General features: G+C 39.2%; 1 protein-coding gene across 1 annotated transcript; it reads left to right on the top strand.

Moving 5' to 3' along the window:
* Positions 1 to 193: 193 nt before the first annotated feature.
* On the top strand, positions 194 to 23,831 carry nfascb (neurofascin homolog (chicken) b). The gene is made up of 29 exons (XM_028583668.1): positions 194 to 244; positions 496 to 745; positions 4,716 to 4,872; positions 5,717 to 5,849; positions 5,934 to 6,039; positions 6,140 to 6,330; positions 7,587 to 7,709; positions 7,873 to 8,091; positions 8,962 to 9,073; positions 9,235 to 9,422; positions 9,496 to 9,627; positions 9,714 to 9,857; positions 11,228 to 11,339; positions 11,502 to 11,665; positions 11,756 to 11,903; positions 14,059 to 14,183; positions 14,268 to 14,369; positions 14,483 to 14,680; positions 15,808 to 15,878; positions 15,981 to 16,203; positions 17,558 to 17,673; positions 18,564 to 18,774; positions 18,902 to 19,024; positions 19,365 to 19,538; positions 19,672 to 19,803; positions 19,889 to 19,958; positions 22,240 to 22,251; positions 22,544 to 22,579; positions 22,693 to 23,831. Exons 3-29 carry the CDS (start codon positions 4,864 to 4,866, stop codon positions 22,922 to 22,924), a joined length of 3,606 nt encoding a protein of 1,201 aa, XP_028439469.1. The 5' UTR covers positions 194 to 244; positions 496 to 745; positions 4,716 to 4,863; the 3' UTR covers positions 22,925 to 23,831.
* Positions 23,832 to 25,047: the final 1,216 nt, after the last annotated feature.

The raw sequence follows: 25,047 nt of genomic DNA, 5'->3' as shown, positions 1-25,047 counted from the left end.
GAACACATTTAACCATCACCACGTTTTGTAAACCCAATAAATAAATCACCCTGGTGTTGGAAAATTATGTAAGACTTATCAATGAAGGACAAGCCATCCAATCACTTGAATGTGACGGGTTAAACCCCCCCATGTGTGTGGAAGCTATGCCCTCCCTGTCCACAATAGACTGACTTTGTTCCAGACAGAAACGCTTTGTGTGAGAGAGAGTGTGCGTTCGTGCCAGCCAGAGTGAAGATACAAGGTCAGTAACCCACCCCCCATCTACCACACTGCAAATTAACATCACACGTGAAAAAATAATAATATAATATAATAATATATATTAAGTAAGCTGCAGTTGATTGTTGCTAAATAGAAGCTGAGTGACACCTAAACCTAGTCCACCAACTAGTCAGTGCTTGACCTGCTGCTTGTGTCTAACTCTTTTATCCCATCACTGTGGAGATGACGTTATATTTATGTGTGGATTTCACAATGGATTTATTATAATAGGCTCTCAGGCCTTTTTGCCAGGCGTGTGACCCAGGCTCGGGACAGCCGTCCTGACGGGCCACATGAGCCTCTGTTATCTCGCCTGTCACCTGCTTTAAGCTGATGGAGTGACACATAACACAAAAGCCAGATGCTGCTGGGAAAGGTGAAGCTCACTGTGAAGATGAGAAGAAAGTAGGAGTCTGCTGTCACTGCAACAAGGAGAAAAGGGGACCCAGAAGCAGAGAAAACACTTAAACTACATTCAAAGGTAGGACCCCTAACTTTCACCACTTTGTACTTTGTTTAGCTAATTTTGAATATTACTTTTTGGATATGAAGTACACAGTGTTTTAGCACATTAAGACACATACTATAGAGTGTATCACCATCTAAAGGAGTGCTTTAGTTCTTCCAGCTGTCGTTTAAGACAGCTATCAATGGTACTCAAGGTTTTAATGATGTCATAGTCTGAGTTGAGAAGTGGGATGGGTCTACAACTGCATCAGCAGATGTGTATGAGAGTAAAAACAAGATTGTTCCGCTCTCACACCTGCCGTTGAGACAGAGATGGGGACTTGAGTCTGAGACTCAGACTCGAGTCGCACTTAAGTCGCACATACAGTGACTTCAGACTTGACCTGAGACTCAACATTAAAGACTTCAGACTTGTCTCGGACTCAAGCTTTGAGACTCGTCAACAACCTGTTTTCATGCAATTATTGCTTTTTAAATCTAAATTTATTCATGTATTTCTATTTTCTTTTATTGGCGCATATACGTTGGGGAAACGTATGACAAGCTGCATGTCCCCTGCCCTTTGCCATAATGTGCAACGTAACGCATGCGCTATGCCTATGTATGTATGCACTCACATATCAAAAATTCATTGATGATGGCGACACCTAGTCCTCCCAGAGTCGTGCCTTTTGCCATTAGTTTTTGTAAACAGTGGTAGTAAGCGAACAGCAACATGCAAGGTGTTTTGCACCAAGATAAATGATGCCGGATCAACAACATCGAACTTCATCAGACATCTCAAAACGCGCCCAGATAGGTCAGTCACTTGCTAATGTGAAAGAGACGTTACATTTAGCATATATCGTCACAGGTAACAAGCTAACCATCGCAAAGTGTTCTGCTAATGCTGGGAACAGGCAAATTGTATCTTTATTGTATCCGTATGATGTGACAGACTTAGGTTAATATTTCACAAGGTCGGAGGGCTAGAGGGATGTGTTAAGTAGCAGAAGATTACACTATACGATGTCCTAAGTTGGAGACCCAATGTAAGTTCTGGAACAAAATTAAGCTACCTCCATTAAAGCATACGTGGTATTTTTCCCGTCACAAGTTGAAATGTTGAAATATACAGTTATGAAATTGAAACAGAGTTCTTAATTTGTGTTTCTTCAGATTGCATTGCAGTAGACCCCATAAAGTTATCCTACAACTGATTTTGATACTGTACTGTATGGATGTTAGCTACAGGACATGCTTTGAATTCATAAGATTTAACAATAAAGTGTTAGGAACTGATCATATGGCCAGAGACTTGACTTGGACTCATGGCAAAAGACTTAAGACTTGACTTGAACTTGCCCCTCAAAGACTTGAGACTTGACTTGGAATCGAGCTCAAAGACTTGAGACTCAACTTGGACTTCCAAAAAATGACTTGTGAACATCTCTGGGTTGAGATGAATGGCATGAATTTGCATCACTTTTTATGTGGCAATGTTTCAGTGACACGCATTTGAGCACACCACATTGAGGTGGATATTTGTGGTTTTGATTGAAATGTCGAAACAACTACTGTAGGTTTAATTGAACTTGTGTTTAGGGCTAATTGGCAAATGTTAGCATGCTATCACACTAAAGTGAGATGGTAACATCAGCACGTGTCGTGTCTCAAAATCCACTAAGTAGGCAAGAAGAAGACTTAAAAGTTTAACAAGTATTTATTTAAGTAAAATCATAAGAGCATAAACGTGTACACGGGTCAGAGTTGAGCAGGCACACAGGCTTCTCTCATCAGACTGAATTTTCTGGCTTATACATGAATTCATATATCAGTCTCTAAGAGCATTTTGATTTGTTTATTAAAAGTTGGAGGAGTACCGTGGTTTAGACTTAGCCTCACCTGGTTGGTGCACAGACTGGTCCCAGTCTTTTGGCACACGCCCTCTTCATCAGTTCTTAGGCAGACTTTAACTATGCTGATGGTCAGAGAGAACAATGCGCCGCTGTTGCCTGTCACAGGTTGAGGAGTAACTTATTCTCATGGTCAAACTGATATTAACTTTGTTGCTGCACTCTTGTTGCTTTCTGACCACCGTCATACAGTGCTGCTTTCTGCACGTACAACAGTATCCTTTTCTCATTTTGCATGACTAAGCTGTCACAGTGCTCTTCCACTAAACACACAACTATAATTCGACTATGATTTGTATCCTCATAAAGCATAGCCAGCTTGACTGATTATTTTTATTTCTTACACACGCTAGTATTTGTTTTGTGATCATGTTAGCATGCTGATCTTAGCAATTAGCTTAAGGCACTGCTGTGTCTAAGTACAGCCTCACAGAGTTGCTTGCATGTCTGTAGACTTTAAGTCTTGTTACAGGATGATCTTGGAAAAAATGTTTTGCCGTAGTTTACTGTTATCTCACAGTGTTCAAGTTTGTGAGACAATACTGTTTTGATGGCACAGTGGTGTCTCGAGGCTCGAGGCCTCTTTTTGTGCTCTCCCTGACGCAGTGACGTCAAAGTGCTAATGAAAGGTGCTCCGAGTCTGAACAGGCAGCTTGTGTGCTCGAACAATCCCTTCCACATGCCATCTGCTTTTACCCGAGCCCTGGGCACACGTGCCAAAGGAGACACGCAAGTATAGAGACCTTCTTGTCGTCACTGAGCTGGCTCTGTCTGCCTCTCTGCCTCTTCACTGTGCAATCTGATGCATGGCACTGATCACTTCTCACTGCCAGGACTGCTTCAGTCCGATGTATAGAGGGGAAAAAAGACCATTTTCAGAGCCAAAAAGCTCAACATACCACTTTACTTACTTATACTTAGATTTTCTGTGGGAGGCAGGGCAGGTTGTGTTTCACAAAGGGTAGGGGATCAGGGCCAGAGGATGCAGAGCGTCAGATACAGAGCTATGAGAGTCTTAATGGTTTGTCACAAGCGGTCTGACACTCTTTCCAAATATGATTAAAAAGTTGTTAAATCCCTTATGATGAGCAATATATTTATGCAAACTTTGCACATTTAAATCAGCTTTATCATCTAAATATCAATTTTAATTGCAAGTTTAGTTTCATCTGTAGGTAGAGCCACCTCATGTTATCCCCCCTCCCTCCCCATCACCAAGCTATTGTTTAGCCCAGTCAGTGCTGGTTTGTATACACAGCCCTGTGTGGATGCTTGAAAGCCTACTCAGGTCAGGACTCTGTCAGCAGAAGTGAGATGGCTTTTGTTTAACACAAGTACAGCTTCTCCTGCAACTTTGGCACTGTTTCTAGAATAGAAAACTGCTGCTTCCCTCCGTAGGATTTTCTCAGCTGAATGGTAATGACCTTTTCCTCCTCTGAGAAAATATGCATTTGAATGGCTGAGTGCAGAGAAAAAATATCTTATAAAACAGAGGATAAGTTCTAATTAGTATTATGGAAAATCAGGGAAATAAAAAGAGGAGGAAGTGTGAAAGGGGAGTTTATTTTGTATTATTTTATATCACAGAAGGTCAACAGCACAGGCTAATTGTCAAATTGATCCTCTTAGAAGAGTCATGTGAGTTGAGATTTGCACATGTACAATTCATACGGGAGAAACAAACATTGCTTTCATACTGTTTTCCCAGTCCTCTGCAGTCAACAATAAAGCCCACATTTTGATGTCATCAAAAACCAACAAGAATGCAAAATGTTGGTGCCTTGAGAAATAAAGATATGCCCTCAGTACAAAGCATTTAAAATGCCTCAACTGTTGGTGAAATAAATCCAAACATGTATGTATTTTCTTAAGAACATCAGTGTGTTTATTATGTGAACAAACTTTGTGAATGTGTTTGATTGAGATAGATTGTTCAGAATCATGAGAGCCTGGCCAGAACAGTGAAGTGATGTGGGTGACGAGTAGGTGGTGTATGGCACTCATTCATTATTCATGAGATGGGTGGGCAGAGTGTAAGTGGCATTGACAGACAGAAACTCCATTACTGAAGTGTATCAACTCCTCTAGGGTTCTTGACCTGATATTTGAAGGACTGAGGCTTTTATTGGTATACTGCACAAACAAGAATAATTTCGGGTGAGAAAAGTCATTGGAATTATCGATGCATTGGGGAAGCTACAGAGATGGGGAGGAGAGAACCCTGATTTGACTTTCCATGAGAGAGGTAGGTACTGACAACTTTTTGTTCTAATGATACTAACATGACTCATGGTTCATAACATATTTACAGCAATAGTGTGATGAAAAGATTTTTGAAGAGATATGTTATGGGTCTTATTATATACTACAATTTACTTTTTACAGAGCCGCACAGACATTCAGAAGGTTCATGGCAGCTTTAAACACAGTTTAATCCCCTCTTTTAGTTGTACTACTCTATGTAAAAATTATTATAATTTTAGTATTATAATCTAAATGTCAGTGGTGAGAGTAAGTAAATTTACTCAAGCATTCTACTTTAGTACAATTTTGAGATACTTGTACTTGAGTATTTTAATTTGATGTTACTTTCAATTCTACTTCTATTTCAGAGAGATATTTTTTCAGTGTTTTCTCCACATCATTTACCTTACAGCTATAGTTACTTTTCAGAATAAAAACATTGGAAAAGCCTATAAAATACAATACATTGTTATATATTGAACCAATTGTTCCCAACCTTTTTTGACCCCTTATTAATCATCTTAAGACACCTCAGATTTATCTTGTGACCCTTTGAAGGGGGCTGACCTATAGCTTGGGAACCACTGATAATGTTATTTTCATTTACTTAAGTAGGACTTTGAATGATGGACTTTTAATAACTAATGCCATCATTTTTACATTGTGGTATCACCTGTTCCACCACTGAGATGTCTATTGCTGCATTCCACATTATTTGTGAACCATTAGTGAAAACAGTAGTAAGAAGTGTCATAATAGTAATTTGTTATGGATTTTATCTGCATGACATGAATGTATTACTGTATAAGTAAATAACTGTATATACTCCTGTCATTCAATGACAGAACAGAGGAGTTGGTAAAGAAAAGACTGGCTTGGTTACATGCACTGTAAAGATGGGAACACTGCTCGAACCAGCGCTGCTGCTGCTGCTGTTTTTATGGCAGAGTGTTTGGGCTTTCGACATCCCTCTGGAAAGTGAGTCAGTAACTGTACTTGCATGTTTAAAATTTGTGATATGCATTGTCTTACCATATAAGTTTCTAATGTCTCTGCCTGCAGTCAGGCAGCCTCCAACCATCATAAAGCAGTCAATGAAGGAGCATATTGTTGACCCCAAAGACACCATGGTCATAGAATGTGAAGCCAAAGGAAACCCTCATCCCATGTAAGAGCTGACGTAGCCCCGTGAACAGCTTTGTGAAAGAACATTTTTGTCTGCAAACCACCTCACTGTTTTTTCTGTCTTTCTTTACACTTTCATGAAGTTTCTCATGGAGGCGTAATGGCAAGTATTTCAACGTGGCACGTGACGCTCAAGCATCAATGCGCAGGCGCTCAGGGACACTGGACATCTATGCCTGGAACAATCCAGAACAATATGAGGCAGAGTATCAGTGCATTGCATCCAATGAGTATGGATCTGCATACTCCCACAAGATCAGACTACGACTATACAGTAAGATCAGTATTTGGACTTTTAGAGAATCCACTATTTGTTTATATCCAACACCACTGACACGGTACTGACCGGAGATGCACAGTGACCTCAGTGTGTGCAGTGACACACTGAGACATATGGACTTTAGTTTAGAATGAAATCAAATGCCACTAACAAACTAAACAGCAACATTCTTTCATATTTGCTATACAATATGTAGAGTAGTAGATCTACAACACATAAATGTCAGTTTATGTGATATGTGATTATGTTTTGCTCCATACCTACATTACTTAAATTGGACTGTGTATGAAAATTCAGCGGCATGTTATCTAAAATGCAAGTAGAATCATACAAAAAACAGCAGCAACAAAAATACTTATACTAAGGGTGGCTATTTTCTGTCATATTCAAGGACTCTGATGAAGATGTAACCTTACATCGAAACGTTAGTCACTCTTATGCACCTTAAGAAATCAAACCATCAAGTAAGAAGACATCTGTGTTGCACCGGCAATTTTTTGCTATTTTATACTGTTGTGTCCTGCCTTTGAGTGCACCAGATTGTTGTGGTCTGCAGAAGCGCAGAGAACTTTCCCTTTTTTTCCTGGCTATATTCTGTATTTTTGGTATTTGTAATTCATCCCATGAAAAAAACAACAACAATGCATCAGTCTGTCCCAGTACTTTTAAACATCCCTAACCTGTCCTTAGCACTCAGCCCATTTGAGTGCTACAAGCCCATTTGTTCCTTCTACCGAAGATATAAATCTTAAAAAATGTGTCAGAAATATATACTTTAATTTTTAAAAAGGCTAAATCATTTCCTATTACCTTTTTTTTTTTTTTTTTAGCAAACATTACTCAAACAGGAATAAATAATGTATTTGTAGGGGACTATTTAGCTGCAGATTTGCTGCTAGTGAGAGCAAGACAGCAGCAGGAGGATGGTTTATTTGGGCATGACTTAAAATAAACAGTGCTCATGTTAATCTTAATGAAGGAACATGTCTACCAGTGCAACAGTGAGGCTTATTGATTAGCTTTTAATAGTGTTTGGACAACAATGGAGCTCTATATGGCACAGACGAATAAACTAGGATTTAACTAAGATCAATTTGCTTCTTATGGAGTATCAGCAGACCTGTCAGATATACTTATATACTTATATCTGGTAGTTTATTAGCTCAGTAATCAGTATGTTAGTAATACATCAAACAGCAAAACTAGCGTTGCTGCTCTGTAGAGACAATTAAACCTCTGTGTTTGTGTAGGAGCTCCTGTGTGGCCGAGGGAGGTTTTGGAGCCTGTGGTGGTCAGCGCTGGCTTGCCTCTGGTCCTGTCCTGTGACCCGCCACCAGGCCCGCCAAAACCTGAAATCTACTGGATGTCCAGCTGTAAGTTACTCTGCAGAGTTACATCTTGAAACGTTTAGATCAGTAAGCCTCAACAAAGAGGCACTGTAATAATCTGCTAAACAAACAATCTTTCAATAACTCTAGCTGTAAAAAAGCATCTCCTGTGAGCTGACTTTATTTTTTACACCGTGTTTCATTCCAGGCTCGTATGCGAGACCTTTCAACTGGCCCATTCAGACAGCTTTCCCCACCATGCAGCCTGTGCGGCAGGACCGCAGGCTATCCATGGGAGTAAACGGAGATCTGTACTTCTCTAATGTCCTGTTCAACGATTCTGCTACTGATTACTGCTGTAATGCCCGCTTCCCCTACAAAAATGTCATCCAGCAGAAGATGCCCGTGGTTGTTAAAGTGCTTACAAGTGAGTATGATTGTGTGTTCACACTCACAGTGTCTAGTTTTTAGCCGTTACCCTATTGTTTTGGTTCACATCTAATTATTTTACATACATTTTCAGGTATTTACACTGGTAACCTGCATGCTGCATGGGTAAACGTCAGACATGGGCCTGACCTAAAAACATAGAAAATTACAAAATGCAGTGGATGTAAAGGAAACATATAATAGGGGTTGGATATCAGGATCTGTGGCTGGAGGATTGGCCGGGGTCTTTGGGCTGTTGTGAGTCAGGTTAAACAGTCACAAAAAATGACTCCAAGCGAAACACATTGGATGATATTTGATAAGTTAATTTTCTTATGTACACTTTGCCCAAAACACATTGTAAAATATTACCAGTGTTGTTTTCCTGTTGAAATTTTTATACTGCATCTCTGATTTCTGCCAACAAAACATTCATTGGGAACAAAATAATAATTGTGTTACTATAGCTTTAGACAATAATATGGTATCACATAGGCAAGGCTAGACTAGTATTACAATATGGACAGCAGTTTACACATGTTGTCAAAATATACTTAACACACAATCTATTCTGTTCATTTATATTAACTTGACTTTTTCTTACCAAACTGATACACTAATAACAATAATTTGTTGTTGTCTTTTTCCACTAACTCCCTGTAATTTTATGATTATTATACCTATAAACTGGACCATTTGGTTTTATTTCAGACTATATCCTAAAAAGACTCCTTGTTTGCTGCAACTAAACGTACTAATTGTGGTGAGTGTGTACTCTGCTTCAGCTGTCCTGTCTTTTTTTCTGAGTTAACTTGATTCATGGTTAGACAGGGTTTGTGACTGGGGTGTTGTGGTGTTTCCTCTGCAGCTCGTACAGTGTCCGAGGCTGCCCCCACGTGGCTGTCTCCCACAGGCTTGTCCAGCTCCATTCTCGTCCTGCAAGGGGAAGAACTGCTCCTGGAGTGTATCGCTGCAGGAGTGTGAGTGTCATCTCAAGATCACAAGATATACTGTAACTGTAGGCATTTTGTTATAGAATATTTAATGCTACTGTTTCAAAAAGTTATCTGTCTGTATGTTTTCTGTTCAGTATAATTTTGGCTTTGATTTCATGAAAGTCGCCTTATTTATCATCACCAAGGCCAACTCCTCACATAATGTGGACCAAGGATGGTGACGACCTGGTGTTGACGCCGCGCATGAAAGTAAAGAACTTCAACAAGATGATTCAAATCCCAAAGGCATCTTTTGATGATGTGGGTGAATACACTTGCACTGCTACCAATAAGATTGGATACATTGAGCACACAATAACCGTCAGGGTCAAAGGTAAGAGACACTTTCAGAAATCGTTCTTACTGCACAATAGTGTTAAAACCGTTAACATACTTGTATTTGACAGCGGCTCCTTTTTGGCTGGAGAAACCCACTGATCTGGTCTTGGCCCCGGAGGAAAATGGACGCCTGGTGTGTCGTTCTGATGGGGCTCCTCGTCCCACTATCAGCTGGTTCATCAACGGGGAACCAATTGAAAGTATGTTAGTTGAGATCATACTGTACCTACTTGCTGTAAAAGTAAATCTAAATAACTTTATTTGTGTTGGTTTTTTTTTTCTACAGCTGCAACACCGCAGCCTAACAGACAGGTGGCAGGAGACACACTGACTCTACGCAGTGTGACTGCTGAGAACACTGCCGTCTACCAGTGCAATGCTTCAAATCAATATGGGTACTTAATGGCCAATGCTTTTGTCAACGTGCTACGTAAGTTACCACTCTGTCGTCCAATGTTGTCCATGATATTTATAGTGTAAAACATTGTTTCCAATTTTGAATGGCTTGCCAAGGTGACACCAAGTTGAAAACATTTAAATAATACTCATGAGGTATATTTCAATTATTTTTCACATTTTAGTCTATTCACAACTCAAATACTTTTTCAATGTCATGGCCCATCTAAAAGTTGCTTATACAAATGAAGTAGTAGGACATCATGGAAATGTTTTGAAATGGAATTTTAAAATAAATGTTGGGATCCCTATACTGTATATTTATGTGATAACAGAAACCACATGTATATACAATATAAGAGCATTTAGAAATGTGGAGTACCTGGTACAAAGTTTAAAAACTACTGCTGTTAAACATCAAATGCCATGCAATCAAATACATGAAATACACAATAAAATGGCTAATCCATGCTTCATTTCTGTAATAACATTAACTATTTATGACTAAATAGGTAAGAAAGTTAAAAACAAAACAAAAAAACGCTATTATTTATTATAAATGTAACTCTCAAAAACAGTGGGGGTGAAGTTTGATCAGATTTGAGTGACTTGTTTCTGATACAAATGTTGCTAAATTCTCATTGGTGCACTTTAACAATTATAAAGAACACAGACAAAACTAAACATACAGATCAAATTTTTCATGTAAAAAAAAACTGTGTAACTCTGGCAGAAATGAATGTGTTTATGTAGCACTGTATCATTCATAGTAAGAGGCTAATTGAGAAAATCCTTTTTTTTAGGGCCTTTAGAGAAAACAGTTACCCTGTAACACTGAACTGTTTATAGTGATTGTCCTGTAAATATTAAACATGCACAATAAGATATTACTTAACATACTTCCAGAGCAGCTGGAGTGATTGGATAATTGCACTGTAGGTAAATATCTGGTTGTGGGGAAAAACAAGATGTAGATTTCCGGTCGCATTTCTTCTTTTTCTATCCACAACACACAAATCACCGTGAGAGGCATTTGGGAACTGTAAGAAATCAGCAATTACACTTGATGTATAGTAGACAACTAAGGTCCAGGGAAAAAGGAAATTATTTCATAACAAAACCATAATAAAATGAATCAGAAATCAGAAACAGTTGTATTGCCAAGCAGGTTTACATACACTTGTCTCAAGTGTAAACAATAAACATTCAAGAGAAATAGTATAAAATAGAAGAGTTGGCATTAGAAAATGTGTAACGATATATCCGTTTTAAATTGGAAGAGGTGTATCATTTTGAGCAGTAGTGTCCAAAATATTGACCAGGGGGTGAGCAAATGTTCACAGTAATCAAGTACATCATTATTATTATTATTATTATTATTATTAACTATCAATGTTTCTCTAGATGCAACGCCACGTATTTTTGGGCCCAGAAATGAACTCATCAAGGTGATAGAGGGCAGTCGTTGCCTCTTACACTGTCGCTACTTTGGTTCCCCGGTGCCTGAATTGCGATGGTGAGAACACGCTGTTTGACAATTTAATGCAGAGTGTTAAGACATCAGCTCACAGTGTTTGTGTTTGTGTGTTTGTGTGTTTGTGTGTGTGTGTGTGTGTGTGTGTGTGTGTGTGTGTGTGTGTGTGTGTGTGTGTTTATGTTTATGGGTCTGCCCACACAGGTCCAAATATGGACAGGGGAATCTGGAAGGAAATCGTTTTAAGACCCACAGTAACGGGACCCTGGAGATCAAAAACATACGGATAGATGACCAGGGAACCTACCTGTGTATTGTCAGCAACATCGCAGGAAGAGAAGAAAGTCAAGTCAGAGTAGAGGTAAAAGGTGAGGGTAACACTGTTTCATACTAAAAATATTTCGATTTTTCCTTTTTGATTGTGTGATCCATCATATCTTTTCATCCACTCTTCTCAGAGCCCACTTTAATTGTCACAAGACCACAGAGTATGAAAGTCATCCGTGGAAGTGATGTGCGCTTTGAGTGTGGTGTAAAAGCAGATGTCACTACTCCTGTCACAACCACCTGGATGAAAGATAAAAAATATGTCACTTTTGGTTGGAGGTACAGTATATCTTATGAATGAGTTCTACACAGATATACTGTACACTATACATTTACACTATTTTTTTTTATTTAAAGTGGCTATATGTAACTTTCAGTTTGGGTTGATTCTATCGGCCGCTTTGGACAAAAGCAGTAGTGTTTTAAACACTTTACACTGTATTACTGGGTTATTGTTACCAGGAGGTCATATAGTTGTGAAGAATGTTTTGCTCAGACAGAAAATCATTCATTTACAATAAGATAATAAGTCAGAGATGCATCGTTGCATTTCAATTATTGCATACGGTAACTTAGCCTACTTTGGATGTATTGTGGGCTAAACCGTGTATCACTATCACTTTGTCACCAGCTAAAGCATTAAGAGTTTGTTGTAGCAACTATGTAATAATAACTTAGATTTATATAGTGCATTTCATGAAACCCAAGAACGCTTTACACAAGTACAGGGGGACAATAAGGAAAATAAAATAGTAGGCCAACACAAACACAGACTGAAAAGAAATAAAACCAGGCACTAAAGGGAATATAGATGTAATTTAAGGCTACTGAAATACTGTATGCATACAGTATTACATACTTGAGGGCCAATTCTGGTTCGATTTTGAATAATTTACAATCCCGTAAACTCTATCTGTTAACTGACATGCGGAATAAGAAAGTGACCGTTTAGGAAATGTTCATGGGTGGGGTTACAAAATGTACGTTTCAGCGAAAAGAACGGGACACGAACCCTGGTCTCCTGGGTCAAAGTCCTGTGTTGTTTGACCCACCCACCATCCCAACCAACCTCCCTACGCAGATTTTCTGTCTTTCATACTACTCGCTACTGTTGTCACTCTTCATACTACGTCATCTTGCATCGCCGCAGTTGAGCTGCTCCTCTACCCGGTGCGTTCCATAAAGACCCTAAAGGGTGATTTTTGCATCGGTATCACGCTGAGAGACACTGACCAGGCGTCAGTATTTGACAAGTTGCTTTGTCAACCTTTGCAATCCTGAGTTAGGGGGGCGCAGTCCTTTTTAGGATAGCAAAGTCTGACAGTTACCCAATTTGCTATACTTGCATGTCATGACCTCTACTAAAAGTCCTGAAAAGTTTGTCTTTGTCAGCCTTTGCAATCCGAGATAGTGGGGCACACTCCTTTTTGACATGGGTTCATAGAGCCTGCTGAAATGTGACTGCACCCCCTAACTCAGGATAGCAAAGTCTGACAATTACCCAATTTGCTACACTTGCATGTCATGATCTCTACTAAAAGTCCTGAAAAGTTTGTCTTTATCCAACACATTATCACTCCCATTGCGTCAAAAAGCGTGCTTGGTCAGGTGCCTTTGTTGTTGATGCCGTTTGTTGTTGTTTAGGGTCATATTTAAAAAAAAATGTAAGGCAATTTTGCCGGAAGAAAACCCAGTAGGGTCGAAACGTTGCGGGCATTATGGGTGCGGACATTACATTTTTTTCGTTTTAAGTACTTTCATTTGTCCTGCAACTGCCAGAAGGTGGGATGTGCACACAATTAATTTTATAATATTAGGGTCATATTTAGACACACTTGGTCAGGACCCTTGGAGTCACTATGTGACGCGCTGGGTGAGGACTCTTAGCGTCACTATTTGACGCTCTCGGGACTCACGTGTAGCCCTTTGGCGTCATATTTAGACACATTTAGTCGGGACGTCACTTTTTGATGCTCTGGGTCGGGAAGTACATTTAAAGATCGTCTGTCACTTTCCCTGTTAGCTTTTATTTGCTCTTCGTTTAATATCCTTTTTTTCTGTGATGGCTCAGCCATAAAAAACTTTTAAAACAAAAATCTCCTGCTACTCTTTACCTGGCTGGATACAACAACACAGGCTTTTCCAGTGTTACACCGAAATCTGTGACCCGTCAGAATGTGTGCTCTGTAGCGCCGTCTATCTGCTGCTAATCATTTTGTTACTTTGCGGGAAAAATCTGCGAAGGCGTTAATAAAAGCTATATAAAAATAGTGTTCTTTTCACTGTTAGTCTTGTTTGCTGTCATTTATGATCATCAAATTAAAAATTTCACAGCTTCAGAAACATTTAAAAGTTACATATAGTTATTTTTAACCTTTTTGTTTAGCATGAACCACACTTTGATCACACTAGTTTTACTCACTTTTATCCTCAGAATCTCTCTGGATGAATCAAATCTGGTTATCACTAACGTAAACAGAGGCGATGAGGGCAATTATACCTGTGTCATCAAGAGTGAACTGGACCAGAAATCTGCCTCAGCACGCCTAATGGTGATGGGTATGACACATTTAAAATAAATGACATTTCATCAACCATGGAACATGTTTGGCTTTTTAATTGCTCATGTATGTCTGTGTGTAGATCGTCCAGATCCTCCCACTAAGTTGGAGTTGTCAGATCCATATGAACGCAGTGTAAGACTCAGTTGGGTCCCTGGAGACAGCAACCACAATCCTATAACAGGTAAGAGCAGTAAATTAAATAAACTCCCAGAAATAAGAACATTTATTGTTTTTAGGTAATTCTTGATGTATTTACATTTTGGCTATATTTCTCCATTTATTGCTCTGTTGCAGAGTACATAGTACAGTATGATGATGATGACTGGTTGCCTGGGAAGTGGCGAAACCTCTCAAGCTACCCAGGGAACCTCAACTCTGTCATTCTGCACCTTACACCCTTTACCTACTATGAGTTTCGGGTTATCGCTGTCAATGCAATCGGAATGAGTCGCCCTAGTCGCCCATCTACGCGCTTCCAGAGCAGCGGTGCACGTGGGTTTGATACTCCTGAAATACATACTGAGACTGATTTTACGCTGGCTATTTGTGTAGCACATTTTTAAAGGTCCCATGGCATGAAAATTTCACTTTATGAGTTTTTTTAACATCAATATGCGTTCCCCCAGCCTGCCTATAGTCCCCCAGTGGCTAGAAATGGCGATAGGTGTAAACCGAGCCCTGGGTATCCTGCTCTGCCTCAGATGGGCCGATCTGGAATCTTGCTCCTTATGAGGTCATAAGGAGAAAGGTTACCTCCCCTTTCTCTGCTTTGCCCACCGAGAGAATTTGGCCCACCCATGAGAGAGAGACATCGTGGCTTTCATCCTTTCTCCTCCTCAATAGTTACAGACACAGAAATGGCACATACTAAGGAAAGTTCATTGTGGGACTGGCTCTAGTGGCTGTAATTCTGCACCAGGGCTGAATTTCGGGAAAGAGGCTTCAGATACAGTATAAGGGGACCACTAAGGTTTATATAAAAGCATCCAAAGAGCACCATGTCATGGGACCTTTAAGGAACGATTCAACATTTTGTGAAATACGCTACTTTGTTTCCCTGTCTAGTTTAGATGAAAAGAACGATACCACTCTCATGTCTGTTCACTAACTTTGAAGCAATCAGCCAGGAGACAGTTAGCTTAGCTTAGCATAAAGAATGGAAGCAGCTAGCCTGGCTCCAGTTTGTATGCTTAGGTATGCTAACTTCTCCTGGCTGTAGCTTCATATTTAACTGTTAAACTATGTTGAGAGTGGTATCAAATCTTCCTAAGGCAGCACGGCAGCTCAGTGGTTAGCACTGCTGTCTCACAGCAAGTGGGCACTGTAGAGTTCGATCTCCGGTCCAGGCAGAGCCTTTCTGTTTGGAGTTTGCATGTTCTTCCCATGTTTGCGTGGGTTTCATCCAGGTGCTCTGGTTTCCTCTGACCAAGACATGCATTCTAGGTTACTAGAACTACAGTTGAAAATTAGCCGGCTGGCTAACACATTTACAGAAATGTTGAATAATGTGCATTGTCTTTTATATTTAAATAAATCTAACTCTTGGGCGAGAAAGTCAATAACCAGATTTCCTGAAATGCTGAAGTATTCCTTTACACTGAATTGATTTTCCATCACAGCCCCAGATGTCATCCCAAAGAACGTAAAGGGTGTAGGTACATGGCGGAATAACATGGAGATCAGCTGGGAGGTAATGAACCCATTAAAAACTGTAATACTTTCATATTTATCTTGACCGTTATATACATATATTTTCATTCAAACTAAATCCAATCATGCTGGTCGCTTTCAGCCTCTGACCTACAGAGAGTGGAATGGGCCCCACCTTAAGTATCTGGTGTGGTGGAGAAGGAGAGAATCCAGAGAGGAGTGGAAGAATGCAACCACTAAATGGGCGAGATACTACATCTACGATGCAGATACCTTTACTCCATATGACATCAAAGTCCAGGCTGTCAACGACTTTGGGCTGGGTCCAGAGTCTCCTGTTATCATTGGTTACTCTGGGGAAGACCGTACGTACCTAAATCCTCTACATTATAATATAGAGAGTATGTAGAGTAAAAAAGGATAATGTAATGTGTCTCGTGCATTTAACATTTGCCACAATGTTTTCGTTAATTTTCGTTTTGGCAGGCAATCTTTTAGTTACATCATCTCACTGTGCGTTTTTCTGCAGTTCAATGGCACCCATCTTTTTTAATCTGGAAACATGGTCTGTGTCTCCAAAGACAAAAGCATGACGTCTTATTTTCTGATGCAATTATTTGATGTGTATTGTCTAATTGTTTTTATGTCTCCTTTTCCTATTGCCGTGTTAATGTTTATATTTTCATATTAAGGTAAACATTTTCTTAAAGGATGACCTGTTAATCCACAACAAGTCCTCCAAATCATATGACGATATATTGTAGGTCCTTTATTTCTACCCTCTAATACGACCCATACTGTAGGAGCGTTTAAGCACCTCCTGGAGGTGGAAGGAAATACGACCCACAGGAGAGTTTTCCGTCCTCATGTCTTAATGTAACAGTCATGGTTTAAAACACTTCGTTAACATAGTAAAACGGTCACAGTTTGGTAAGGGTTAGGCAACAAAACTACGTAGTTAAGTTTAGAAACAAATCCTGGTTTGGGTTCAAATCAGTTCAGTTCACTTGCTGTTACAAGATCTGGTGACAGCAAAGGCAAAAGCATATTATTCACGTATTTTTCATACTCCATTAAATGACCAGTTTGTGACAGCATGTATGCATGTTGTGTTTCTCCACTATTTTATTCAGGTTTTTCCATTCATTTGTTACCTTTCTGTGTGACATATTTCTGTCACCTTAAGTCGGTTATTTGTTAGAGTAGAGCCTATTATGTTTGCCGTTGTGAAACAATGGTTTTGTGGTTCATATCCTATGAACTTGACCCCTGTGAGTTGATTCTGAAAGCAGTGGTGAGATCTCAGAGAACAAAGCGACACAAAGTAGGGTTCAGTTCACAATTTTCTAAAGGTTTAATAAGACACACAAGGATATACATATTTTCTAACAATCACTACATTCATTTAGATGACATGTAGTAAGATACAAATGAGTCAGGATGGGCAGGAAAGATTATCCCAAACACACAAAATGGTTAACAGTGTTGCAATTTAGGATAAAATAAACGGATAACAACGACTTTCTTCAGAGTTCTCACAGAATGGAATGTGGAATGTCACAACAGTTCTGCTGTAACCTAAATCTTAATCAACAGATAAATACAACCCCTTACTGTTCTGTTTAGTGTATTCTGTTACTTGGGAACAAGTTGTCCTTCTCATGAACTCTCTTTGTGTTCACTGATAAGCAAAGAAAAGTGTATCTCTGTTTTCCTCAGGTCCCTTAACTGCACCCCTGAACCTGAGAGTGTCCGATATCGAAAGCACACAGGTGACTTTGCACTGGGACTCAGTTACACGTGGCTCTATGATGGGAGCACTGAAAGAATACAAGGTGTGTCTCTTGTGAATTTAATATACGCTCCCTACTATTTGGCCTCATTATTAGTATGTTAAAATATTGCCCATAAGTTGTGTAGTAGCATTTGAGGGACCACAATGGAAATAAGTCTTTGGGATTTATTGTGTTATCCCTGACTATTTATGTATTTTTAACGTATGACACAGAGTGCTGTTTCATATTTTTTTATATTTAAGTGGTCAAAGAAAATCAATCAATCAATCACTATTTATTTGAAAGCTATCACTTGCAACATTGCCGTGATATTTTAATATTTTACTATTTACTTCATACAGTATTTCCTTAAAGCTGCAGTGGGTAGAAAGCAAAACAATCAGCAGGATTTAGAGCAGACTGAGACATCCACCTGCAGCTCTCCCTTTCTCCTCTCTGTTGCATGGGCATATGCATTTGCAAAACAGCCAATAAGATCACTGTCTCTCTCTGAAATGACCTGTGATTGGACAAATTCTCCCGTCACAGACTAGATTTTCTAAAGCCTGAAAACAGAGTCAAGAGGAGATGCAGGAGTCTAGTTTTCTCTCAGATCACTTAAATTACAATATGCTAAAAGATCATTATGGAATTTGTCAAGAACCAATTACCTACTACAATCATTTATCTTTGATTGTTTCACCATACTGCATTAGACATTAAATAAATACAATTTATAATTTGTTTTTCTTTAAGGTTAGGAAGATGTTTTCAGTTGGACTGGTTATCTGTCTGCCTCCCCTAATTTTGAAGAGCCCATCACATCTTTTATAAAATGCTTCCTCTTTCTTTTTGTCTATGTTCATTTGTGCAAGCACTCAACCTTTTCTTGAAAAATAGTTTCCAAAAATAATAACACGGTGCTGGGTGTTTTGCTTATCATCTCTCAGGCCTACTACTGGAGGGACAGCAGCCAGCTCAGGTGGCTGAGGGTCAACAGAGGGATGAAATCAAAATCCTTTCCAGACAATGATCCAGAGCCCTCTGGGGTGCTCACTGGGCTTATCCCCTATAGCAACTACAAGATGTATATAGTGGTGGCAAACAATCGATATGAAGGGCCACCCAGTAATAATATACACTTCTCAACGCCTGAAGGAGGTAAAAAATATATAAAGAACAAGAGAACAATTTCTGTCTTCTACCAAGCACAATCAAATCACAAATTAGCCTAATGTTTGTTTCCAAAGCTTATGTGAGTTATTTCCTGCTGTGTTTTTGTCTGTAGTACCATCTGCTCCAAGATCCTTCAGGATCCAACAGCGACATCTGGACAGTATTTATGTCGACTGGGACCTGCCAGCAGAACCCAACGGTATCATTACTGGATATTCCCTCAAGTACCAGACAGGTACCCCAACCCGACATCTAAAACCTCCCTGAAATACGTCATAATATATTATTCTGCTGTCCCTCTTGGAGAAACAGCTACTCTTTAATAACTGAAAGGAATTTCACTAAATCTGACAAGAATGTCCACATGACACTTAAAACCACATCTCGGTAGCACATAATAGCACACTTAAATATGTGCTCAAAGAACAAATACCACTGAAGTATGTTCTCAAAAGGGTAATGAACACTTGTGTAGACATTCTCTGGGCAGGTAAGCTACTTACCAGCTCAGTTGTGTGCACTCTACCGGCATCAAGAGTCCTCCTAACACAAAGGAACTTCCACTTTCCCCACAGTGAATGCCACCAGGGGTGAGGAGCTACGGGTAGAAGAGTTCACTCCAAATATAACAAGTTTCTCACTCCGGCGATACGACCGCTACACTCGATACAGATTCTACGTGGCGGCAAGAACTCGGATCGGGATAGGGGAATGGCATACGGAGGAGTCACCTCACTACACCACTGAAAGTAATTTACTACTTCACCCATGCATCAACACATTTGGTGGTCGACTAAATAAAGACTTTGAAGGGCTGAGTGGATGGTGAGTTTGTTGATGTGAGTACTTACTTGTGCGTGCACGTGCTTACTTGTTTTTCAGCGTATGCTCAGGACCAGGTGGACATCTCCACTCAGGGCTGGTTCATCGGGATTATGTGTGCTGTGGCTCTCATCGTGCTCATCCTACTCATAGTCTGCTTCATCAAAAGGAGCCGAGGGGGGAAATACCCAGGTACAGTGGTGATTCTTCATACTCTGTGATGTCCAATAGCACCATGCTGTATCTCTTATTACAGTGAAGCTTGTTCTAATTTCAGTTCGGGAAAAAAAAGACATTTCATTGGAGCCAGTGGATGACAAAGATCAGGAGGGAACTTTTGACTACAGGTAAGTATTAAAGCAGACAGCTGGTGGAAAATAAACATTAATGGCATGGTAATAATATAATACTGAATACTGAATAGATAATTTCCCAGAACACTGTACAGCACTATCATTATTGATAATTATAACAGCTGTGTATTTACATCCATTTGCTCTGTAGCTGTGCATTCACTTTCTGTTCAAAGACTTGCATTTGGGGAAAAAATAGCTTGGTCTCTGTAAATTATGGAGTGTGGTCTAGACCGGCTCTATCCGAAAAGTGTCCTGAGATAACTTCCATGATTTGACACTATAATACAAATTTATTTGTTTGGTGAATTAAAGCTGCCCTGTTGAGTTATCTTTTAAACAGCTAGCATTCAGTGTTACTTACCACAATGTGCTTAGTGTATTTTTAAGGCCTGAGAAACATGTTAAGTCTATTTCCTTACTTTATCTTTTAAATCATGTGTTGTTTAGATCCATTTTTGCTATTTTTGTCTTCTTCACTGCTTTTTCTGGCGCATTGCTATGTGTGCGTATTACCACCGCCAACTGTCGATCAGTGGAATAGCAGGACACCGGAGGCAGGGAAGTTTATCACGTAATGTCACATGCCCGTATGTGCACAATACAAACAAAATAGGGACCCACTCATAACCTGTTAACCCCCACCGGCCTGCCGGCGGGCCGATGGGGTTTAACAGACGTGTTCTGATGTGTTACATAATAGTATTTAACCACAAAAGTTCAAAACTTTTGTCAATATGGACATGCTGTATATCATTTGATTGGTAAAATACTCTGCAATTGAATCATTCAGTTCATTTTACTGAAATCATAAGCACCAAAGCATTATTCATGATCTTAGTGCTCATGCTATTTTAAAAAAAAAAAAAAAAAAAAAAAAGAAATAATGATGCTTCCCTACCTGTACGCTGTCCTAAACGCTCAATCCTCGTCCATTCCTGGCTTATTTATATTGCTCTAGTCCGTAAGTGTCCACAGATCAAAAGGATAACAAGGTTTTTTCACAAGAATTAATCCAGGTTATGAATATTGTCCTGTAGAACCCATGCTAATTGTCCGCTAACTGTCTGCTAACTTCATTAGCCGATCTCGTTCCGTCTGAAATAATATATTTCTCCTTGCCCTGCACCGTGTTGCTGGGTATGTTTGTTTTCCTCAGGTTGCTGCCTACAAATTGAAATTATCCCCACCTTTTTCTGTTAAGTTTTCACCCCGGGACAGCCCTGGACGCCCAACAAGCGCTCCCACTGTGGAGCGTCAATACGCTGCGTCATCTCTCTGAGCAGCCATCTTAGAAAAAGCTGTCATTGGCTATCAACATGTCAATCATGGCAGTTGTAGCCAATCACATTCCCTTTCCAACGGTATATAGCGTGATAGGAATATCCAATGGGAACCAGTCCAAATTAATGGGTAACAGACCTAAGCCCCGCCTCCCAGAGCCAGCATGCGCGTACATGTGATTTATGAGAAAAAAATATGATCAACAGTGTTTGAATGAATGTAAAAAGGTTTTGTAAGTCATTTTAAGTATTTCGTATGTTTTTTTCTAATAGCATAGAAGTGAGTAAAAGCATTTAGCAACATTTGGTCACTTGGAGAAGTTTTGGAGAGGTTTTGGTTCACCGGTGACACTTGTTATACCAAATACTGAAAACTCCCTAGCTCCCATTAGGTTAGGACTAGAGTTCTGAAACGTTATAGAGGTCTTCTTGACAAGGTCTAGAAGGTATGTGTTGTGTTCTGCATAGTGTGGCACAAAGTATTCTTTTGTTATTTTTTTTCAAAAATTATTTTTTTGTAAAATTTTTTAGACAGGACCAAAATAACTATTTTGAACCATGTTTGAACTGCTGTAGTGTATGTTGTGTTTTAATCACATGCTGATCAAGCACATGTCCCTAGAGTAAAAGAATTTAGGTTTCAAATGAAGCCTCATACATGCATTTTGGCCTTGCAGTTCTTCTGTTATAAGCTTTTCCCTTGGGGAACGAGAAATAGGCGAAAATCAGGCAAAAAAGGTGGATGTTAACAGGATAAAAAACATTGCTTGATAACACTATTAGTGGTCAAAAACTCCACAGGGTGCCTTTAATTTGATAAAATCTTAGCACGATGCTGCACAGGTACAAATCAAATCTGGTTACAGTATTTATAGCCTCATTTATGATAACTCATGCTTATATTATTTTCTGTTTCTTCTATTTACTTTACCTTTTCTATCTAAACTTTTATTCCCCCCAAACCCTATTCTTTTCCCATTGAACCACTCAAGATCTCTTGAAAGGTATGAAAAGACAAAATATTGACATTTGAACTGTACAACCCTGCATGGATTGTTATTTAATGATTTGTTTACAGTATGTAACAGACAAGCATTTTGAGCTATAAATGGTATATCCATAACAGAATACTGGGACTGTTACAAGCATTTTTTTTGACTGGATGATCAATGAATTGGGCTAAAATCATCTATCCTGTCATACGTATATATATATATATATATATATACGTATGACAGGATAGATGATATATAGCATATATATGATGATCTCATTTAAATACTCTTCATATTTTAGGATAGCACGTGTCTCCACTCTGCCTTACCCCCGGCGGTACGTATATTTACATTTAAATGATACATCAGATAGAGTTTTATCATTCACACTTTCTTTCTTCTAGTGTTGACATAATGCACCAATTTTTTTTGTGTTGCAATATTTTGTAGAGAGGAGGAAAGAGGGCTTCAAAGAGGCCAGCCATCTATGGAGGCAATGATAAAGCGATCAGACAGTGACGACAGTCTGGTGGACTATGGCGAAGGAGGCGAGATACCATTCAACGAGGACGGCTCGTTCATCGGCCAGTACACAGGAACCAGGAGAGATGTCAGGGAGTTGGACTTTGGTGGAAGTCTGGAGCTGCACTCTCCAATGAATACCATCTACTCCCTGGCGTAAAAATCAAAAGTCAAACTGACTTCTTATTTATTATGTGACTTTACCGTGCTTGTATCCTCCATCTTGAAATAAGAACACATGGTGCTTGTGGGTTGTCTGCAGGAGGGAACAGCTGGAGCCTGGGCTGCTGTTAACCTCTGTGCCCTGGCAGACAAAGGATCAGTCATGTATTTAAAGAAGAACATGTTGGAAGAGTTGGGATAATACTAGAGCTTAGAATCCTAAGCAGGCTTTACCTTTTGTGTTTCATGTCCTGTAAATGAAAATGCTGCATGATTGTGCGCATGCATGCGCATGAGTACATGTTCAGTTATCCTGCCAATGCAGAGACACGGGCTGTGGAGGAGACAGAAGTGGATCAGTTTATCATGTTGATAAAAGCAGTTTCAAGGACCAACTTAACTACTCTTATTATATATTTTTCTTTCAGCTAATTTCAATAATGAGAGTTATTATTTTTGTGTGTTGGCTGTTTGAAATAATGGCAGCATACCATACTTTATGATCAAGGGAGCTACAAGGTACTTTAATGAACTTGCGTACTCTTTGTTTTATACACTAGTGTTTATGGTGCAATGTGAGAGTATACAAGTCTTGATGGTAATAGGTGAAGGATAATACAATATCTCCAGGGACTAATGGTTCATATGCACGGTTCAGTTAGAGAATTATGCTCTGCTGGGATGCAAGGTCACACTATTTGGGGAATCATCAAGCAGCCATAAACCAGCTCTAAAATCAGAAGTTGCTCATGTTTCTCTATGAACTTGCCTTAACTGTCTCCCAATTTCACTCACTATGGAGATGGATAGAAATCTTAATCTAACCGTTTTAGTTTATTTGACCCCTAACATCATCTGTGTATTATCACAGTTATGTCTAAATGTAAATAAAGTGGAGACATGTATTTCTAGCATGTTTGATATGACTCTCAGTGTTAAATTCAAGTGCTCTGTTTCCTGGATTTAAAACAGTGGTTTATTATTCTTCGACTATACTTCTTAGAATTAGTTTTGAACTGTGTTTAAGCCATCAGTACAATGTAATCAGTGTGTTTGTATAATAGAATTGTGTACCTAATTTACATATATAGTTTTTTTTTAGCAGAGAGTTAGATCAGAAGATCAATACAATTCTCATATCTGTACGCTACTTATAAAGCTTTCACCAGCAGCCGGCTAACTTAGCTTAGCACAAAGACTGGAAACAGGAGAAAACAGCTAGCCTGTCTCTGTCCAAAGTTAACAGAAACCACCTAAAGCAAATTAACACATTATATTTATTTAGTTTAATCCATACAAAAACTGAAGTGTAATAATGACTGTTTTGCAGGGGGTTCCATGGTCCGGACTATTTCTTGGCTAAGACCAGTAACTTCCTGGAATGTTCGCTGGTCCTGTTTTCCCTTTTTTTCTTTTTTTCTTTTTTTACAGTCTTTGTGCTAAGCTAAGTTAGCTGGCGGCAACTTCACATTTACCATACAGATGTGAGTGGTATCGATCTTCTCATCTAACTCTCATTCTTGTGAGGAAGAAAATAAGTGCATCACCCCAAATGTTTCTTTTATTGTTACGCCATTAGCTGGTCTTTCAAACTTTCTTTTAAAAAAAAATATTCCTATCTAACTGAACTCTGGCCTTTTGGCTTTTGCTTACATACGAGATCGCTAATAGTTACGTCATCAAGGGACCAAACAGCTTAAAGGAAAAGGACATCTTATCACACACACTTTGACGTTTATCAGGCCTCTGATGATACTGTAGTCTCTGATGTAGAGTTTTTATTATTGCACCCCTCTGATTACCGGAGGGAAAGACAAAATTGTAAAGTATAGATTAACATACGGTTTTTGCTTTGTTGAGTTCCTACTGTAGTTAATGCAAAATCAAGGTCAAGACAGACCCAGAGCAAACAAAGCTATTCAAAACCAAAACACGCAAAAAATCTTAGATTTGTTTTACAAGGATCAAATCGGAAATTGTAGTCCTGAAACTGAAAGGTCAGTCGATTGCTTAATAGAAAAATGAACAGCACATTGTTAGTTGTAGCCCTTCAGTATCTGATGTTTTAGATGGATGAAATGGAACAGCATCCGAGTCCAAGACGAGTTCAACAAAACACAC

The sequence above is a fragment of the Perca flavescens genome, chromosome 7 (genome assembly GCF_004354835.1).
Source record: "Perca flavescens isolate YP-PL-M2 chromosome 7, PFLA_1.0, whole genome shotgun sequence".
NCBI classification, from domain to species: domain Eukaryota; kingdom Metazoa; phylum Chordata; class Actinopteri; order Perciformes; family Percidae; genus Perca; species Perca flavescens.
Note: the sequence above shows the minus strand (reverse complement) of the source record. Positions and strands in the feature narration are given on the sequence as shown.

Excerpts from the sequence above, each read along its gene's own strand:
- nfascb (XM_028583668.1), top strand. Across the intron at positions 9,858-11,227 it reads TGCTTTTGTCAACGTGCTAC|ATGCAACGCCACGTATTTTT; the intron begins GTAAGTTACCAC and ends ATGTTTCTCTAG. Across the intron at positions 19,025-19,364 it reads TTCCCTCAAGTACCAGACAG|TGAATGCCACCAGGGGTGAG; the intron begins GTACCCCAACCC and ends CTTTCCCCACAG.